At 36.0% G+C, this 5,875-nt stretch overlaps 1 protein-coding gene across 3 annotated transcripts; it reads left to right on the forward strand.

The window, feature by feature from the left end:
- LOC309511664 (uncharacterized protein) lies at positions 1–5,495 on the forward strand. Of its 3 annotated transcripts, XR_014210748.1 has the most exons (11): positions 1–677; positions 1,600–1,658; positions 1,943–1,975; positions 2,077–2,109; positions 2,202–2,237; positions 3,209–3,241; positions 3,326–3,361; positions 3,466–3,495; positions 4,242–4,274; positions 4,644–5,030; positions 5,082–5,495. XR_014210748.1 is itself a non-coding variant. In XM_082186890.1 (10 exons), exons 1-10 carry the CDS (start codon positions 667–669, stop codon positions 4,805–4,807), a joined length of 468 nt encoding a protein of 155 aa, XP_082043016.1. In that variant the 5' UTR covers positions 1–666; the 3' UTR covers positions 4,808–5,495. The 3 variants fall into 3 exon arrangements, 2 of the variants coding, with proteins under 2 accessions (XP_082043016.1, XP_082043017.1); XM_082186890.1 differs by having other exon boundaries at positions 4,644–5,495; XM_082186891.1 differs by lacking the exon at positions 3,209–3,241 and having other exon boundaries at positions 4,644–5,495.
- Positions 5,496–5,875: the final 380 nt, after the last annotated feature.

A 5,875-nucleotide genomic window follows, 5' to 3' on the forward strand; every position in this document is an offset into this window, starting at 1 on the left:
CAGCACTGAGCACTAATACCTCCATCAGTAGCAACCTTATCGCTGGCATCTGGACAACAAGAGGCCAAAAAAACAAGCGCCATTTCCCCAACACCAACCTTTTAAAGAGGAAAAATTCTATTTATGCCCTGCCAGCTCGCTATTGCTTTACAGAGCAATTAGGTTTGCATTTCTCCCCAAATACTGGCCTCAGTGACCCAGGGAATCCCCAGCATTGAGCGCATGTCAACACGGCGCGATCGCCAGGTCACGGGCGGGCAACTATCATGACCTTGGCATTGGTATGGCGCTTCACCTGAACCTTCCACTTGCAGGACTTCTTTTTTTGTTTTGGCGGGAGAGAAACATTTCAACATAACAAAAGGTTCACTGTGAGGTAAAGATTTTCCCTTTTAACGGAGGCGAGAGAGAATCCTTCAGTGGGAATGTACATGGGAAGGAGACATATCAATCCTTACATTAAGCCATGCAATTAATGTAATCCAAGATGAAGCGTTTTTTTTCCACGTCTTCTCTTTCACAATAAGAGACCCTCCCCTCCCACATTCTCAATGGCCTTTGAGGAGGTATAAAAGCCTTGACGGCTGCTGTCGCAACAGGACCAGTTCATGTGCAATACTACACTGTGTACTGTACACCACCGGACCCAGTCTCTCACCTCCAGCCATGCTGACCAGGTAACTCTACATCTCTCACAACGCAAACACATCCGATTTATTATCACTATCACACATTCAGAACATTGAGGGTCTAAATTGTTTATGTACTGTATGCCATTGTGTAAAGGCATAAAGCTTGAATTCACTAAAATGGTTCCACCAAATTAATTTACAGAGTAATTATTATACATTATAGATGATATTATGTTTTAATATTTAAACACGTTTCGGAACATGCACTTTAATATAGGATACTGTGTGCTTTCTAAATATAAAAACACATTTTGGAGCTGACAATCAAATATAGAGAGTTAAAAAAAGAAGAAGAAATGAAACAATCATAAATCCAGATGCTGTCATCTGTGAATATTGCATGCCTTGACTTCAACTGCATGAATACATTACACATTATTAAACACTTTCACTACATATAGAATAGATGCAAAATAATAAAAATATGTTCTATGAACGTTTCGCTAATGTTCTCATTAAGTTATGAAACCGTTATTTCTGAATGTTCACTGACCGTTCAAAACCGTTTTATTTTTCTTGGTTATCTAAACATTACGGGAACATTCAATGTTATCATTCTGCGAACGTTACAGTAATGTTGCTTTTGAATGTTCTCTGAACGTTCTGAAACAAGTAGTAACATAAAAAAAAAAAACTACAAAAAACTGAACATCCAACTAAAGCATCTCAGAAAAAAAATTAATGTTTTTGTGCTAACATTTTAAGAACAATATTAAATACCTGATAACTTGGAACAAACATTCTATTAATGTTACTGGAATAATGTTTGTTCATAATGTTGAGAGAACCTTGCCAGAGCATTAGCTAAAGATGCGAGAACGCTCACTGTCAGCTTGGTCCTTACCTGCTTATTTATAAGACAGATTTATTGTCTCATGAAATGATTTATTTGTGTCTTTTGTCACAGGAACATTCTCATCCTCTGCTCATTGGTGCTGGTACTGGTTGAAGCGGACCTTGAAGCAGGTGAAAGAGAAAATAGTTTTATATAAGACAGTTAATAAAAAGAAGCCACAAATATATAGAACATCATATCAGTGAATAATTATTTAAATTCAGAGTTTAGAATTTCTTTAAACACTCAAGAATTGCATGGTTAATAATTTAGTATAGTATAAACATATATTTTGTTAAAAGAAGTTTTACAATTTAATATGATGAATCTGTTTAAATCTCTGTAAATACGAAAGTGACTAAGATACTATTGATTGTTTAAAAACGACCATTTCCTATCTGTTTTTCTTTTGTAGCTGAAGGGGGGTCCCAAGCCATGTTTGCCACAGGTAATCATAAATCATAAAACCAGTAACATTAAAACATGTTGCATGCAAATCTATGAAATAAAATAAAACTAAGAACTAAGAATCCCTCTATTAACCCACAGATCATGATTCAACCTCAGATGAAGCTCCAACTGGTGAGTTTCTCTCTCTCTCTCTCTCTCTCTCTCTGTTTTGGAGTCAGTCTGTATTCTGTCTTCACTGCAGTGTCTTGTGTTTTCATTCACAGAAAGCATGAACCTGGTCTCACCCGACCTGCCCAACGGTGAGTGATCACTCCTTCACAGGGTAGGACAGAAGCAGATGAGAGAGGGTTAGCTCTGAATGTTGTGCATGGAAGGATTAGACCGTACCCTTGATTTGTGAACCAGACTGGTTGATGATCCTGATAAATGAGAGAGAATGATTGTTAGTTAAACAAAGTGTTTGACAAGTGTTTGCTCTTAGGGATAAACTGAAGGGTTTAACCCAGGCCTTCTGCCTGTTAGAGCGTTTGAACTCTTGAACACAAGAGAAGATTTTTACTATTCATTTTCACAAAGAACTTTTTATCCTCTAGTTCTTTAGGAAAGCAGGTTCTGGCACGTTAAAGAACATAATGAAACACCAATGTTGCATCCCAGTTTGCCTGCTTAAACTATGCCCTAAAAGCATGCACTATTTTTGTGAAGAAAAACTACATACTTTTGAGTATGTAAGCTAAATTGGGACATACTACTTCGTCATACTTGCGTAAAGAAATGTAGTAGCATGTTGCTCTGCCAGTCGTGTGTTTTTCCTGTGGAGACTCTCCTCTTGTGTTTGCATTATGATGCATTTAAGAGTTAATGACCACATGGATCTTTATAAAAGTTTACAATGCTGTTGCAGATTAAATATAATGTGGATAACATTGGATAAACATATTTTCGTCAGGTTAGAGACTGATTATTAACATTCAAACCCCTTTATCTAAACCGCTCTGCTTAACCGTCGGACTTGCACATCCGCCATGTTTGTAGTTTTTCAACAGTTTTTATTCGCGTTTGTAGTTTTAATCAATTTGAATAAACTTTACAAGTCTGCCATCTAGTGGTGACTAAACAAACTTTTATTTTCTCTATTCTGATCTACCCAGAGGAAATTTTGTTGCTCAGAGTTAAATTTGCTCTTCATTTAATCTCAGAGCAGTCTATGATAATCCACTGAGATATTAAGGAGATCTCATTTTGTGATTTCTCTTTCTTATGGCTTCAGATGAGCTTCTGTATTACAACGGAGCAGCCGCAGGTAGCCTAAAGAAAGAACCATGGCAATTGTTCAGAAATAAAAAGTATTAGACAATTAAAAATAAATGTGTTTTGTGTCATTTAGATGCCAGCAGCACCAGTGCTGAGGCGGGGAACAGCGGTGAGTGTCAGAAGGGTGAACCATAAGAACATATAGTTACAACTAATGAACTGAAAGCGAATATGGTCCAAAAACTGACACGAGTCTCTCTTTTTTTTTTTTAGCACCTCAAGTAAACGACGTGCCCAAAGCTGGTGAGTCCGTTTTTATTATGTGTGATATGTTATATTTAGTCCAGTTTTTACTGTAGCCAGTGCAGGAACATCCAGAATGTCCAGGTCACATTTCACCCTAAAAATAAGAGGAAAAAAAAATTTTTTTTTTTTGCATACAAATATAGACTTGAGACTGAGATTTTTGCATGACATTATTGGCATGACATTTAAGCACATTTTCCACCAAAATTCTCAATATTGTAATACAAAAACAAATATTCTCAATCTCATTGCTGTTATGATTTATTTAAATAGTAAAGTATTCATACACCATGGTAGTGTTAAATTTAATTCATGCCAATAAAAAAAAAAAAAGGTTGTATTACATGTATTTATTTATTTGTATTGTTAATTTTATTTATTTAATTTTCTAAAAGATATGATCCTAAGATCCATTTTATATGCCAAACATAATTTATTATTATTATTTTTAAATTTCATTTCAGGCTGAAATATGACCAGATATTTCACTCCTGAAATCCCAATGCATAAATAAAAAATAATCATGTTGTAATAATTAAAATAGCATGAAAAAATAAATGAATAAAATAATAAATATGGATAAAACTAATGTATAAATTGTATTTGTATTGTAAATTGTATTATTTCATTTTATTTATTTATGTCACTTTCACAATTTGACAAGGGTGAATTATGACCGGGCAATTTTGCTCCTAAAGTCCCATGTGTCTCATGCATTTTTCTTTTTTTTTTTTTATCTTTAGATGCAGCCAAATCCAGTATGGAAGAAAATGATGGTAAATATCACATCATAAACACACACATGCAATCAGTGAATCTTAATAACTGAATGAGATGTAAAGCATCCGTCTCACCTCTCTCTCTCTCTCTCTCACCTCTCTCTCTCTCTCTCTCTCTCTCTCTCTCTCTCTCTCTCTCTCTCTCTCACACTCTCTCTCTCTCTCTCTCTCTCTCTCTCTCTCTCACTCTCTCTCTCTCTCTCTCTCTCACTCTCTCTCTCTCTCTCTCTCTCTCTCTCACTCTCTCTCTCTCTCTCTCTCTCTCTCTCTCTCTCCCTCTCTCTCACACATACACTCCCTCTCTCTCTCTCTCTCTCTCTCTCTCTCTCTCTCTCTCTCTCTCTCTCTCTCTCTCTCTCTGTACAGAAGAGGAAGCTCCAGACTCAGATGAGGCAGCGGTGGCGGCTGTCAAACCCGCTCCAGTCCCAGTCCAGCAGCGCGCCACCAAATCCCATAATGCATCAGCAGCACGCAAGCGGAGCAAGCCCGTGTCCGCCTCAAAGAAGAGATCAAGAAACCTCCGTCCCTGAGGCGTGAACTGTGGAGAGAAACAGGGCAGAGCTGCAATGACGTGGCAGTGACAGAAGAAGCAGAAAAATAACTATACGGTTTATGTTTTCAGTGGCATTTTTTGTTTTGAGAATCTTGAATTAGACTTTATCCTCTGTGATGTCCTGATCCGTGTGTGTGTGTGTGTGTGTGTGTGTGTGTGTGTGTGTGTGTGTGTGTGTGTGTGTGTGTGTGTGTGTGTGTGTGTGTGTGCGTGTGTGTGTGTGTGTGAATGGTTCTGCGGCCTCATGGGAGTTTTCTGTGAGGTCTCTGTTAATGTGAGCTACAGTTGCGCTTGCCAAATACTCTTCAGACTTTACCCAGAGGCAAGGCTGACCTGGACACTTTATAGGATTGATTTCGTTTTAGATCAGACTATGATATTGTTACACTATGAAAATTTATAGATGGCTCTTTTTTTTGCTTGATTAATTCTAGGATAGATCTGAATCTAAACATCTCAGAGTTGATGAGAAACTGGTGCTGGCATCCTCAGATGTGCCATGATCCTAGCCTTCGCTCTCCTCACAATGACAGTGTTTCAATCAAAAGTGTTTCTCTCTTTGTTTTCAGTTACTTTTTTTTATACGCAAAGTATTTAACATTGTTGAATTTACAAATATTACAATCAATAACATGTGATTCTGAAACATTTCTTTCTTTTTATTGTACCCCTAAATAAAAAGCAATGAATATGCTAAATAGAAATACAGTGTGTCTTCATTATGCTTTGGTCTTTGGTTAACACGGAATATGAAATATTATTTTGCATAATAATGATATACTATATTTTACTTTAGTAAATACAACAAAATGTGTAACTTGAAATAAAATAATATTCAAGTACAAAAATGCTCATAAACATACTATATAAGTATGTGAAATTAACAAAGAATAAATGAATTAAAAAATAAAATAATAAAGTAAACAACATTGCATATAGAAAATAATAATTATAATCATAAAAATAAGATTAAAAATTAAAAATAGCATGAGAACAAATAAGAATAAATAACATTGTAAATATGAAAAAATAATGCATAAGTTCA

This window comes from Leuciscus leuciscus (assembly GCF_965113295.1).
Source record: "Leuciscus leuciscus genome assembly, chromosome: 12".
Lineage (NCBI taxonomy): Eukaryota > Metazoa > Chordata > Actinopteri > Cypriniformes > Leuciscidae > Leuciscus > Leuciscus leuciscus.

What these genes read in the sequence shown, in the direction of transcription:
- LOC309511664 (XM_082186890.1), top strand. An exon ending in TGAAGCGGACCTTGAAGCAG is followed by an intron (nt 1,659 to 1,942) that starts GTGAAAGAGAAA and finishes TTTCTTTTGTAG; the next exon opens with CTGAAGGGGGGTCCCAAGCC. An exon ending in CCAAGCCATGTTTGCCACAG is followed by an intron (nt 1,976 to 2,076) that starts GTAATCATAAAT and finishes ATTAACCCACAG; the next exon opens with ATCATGATTCAACCTCAGAT.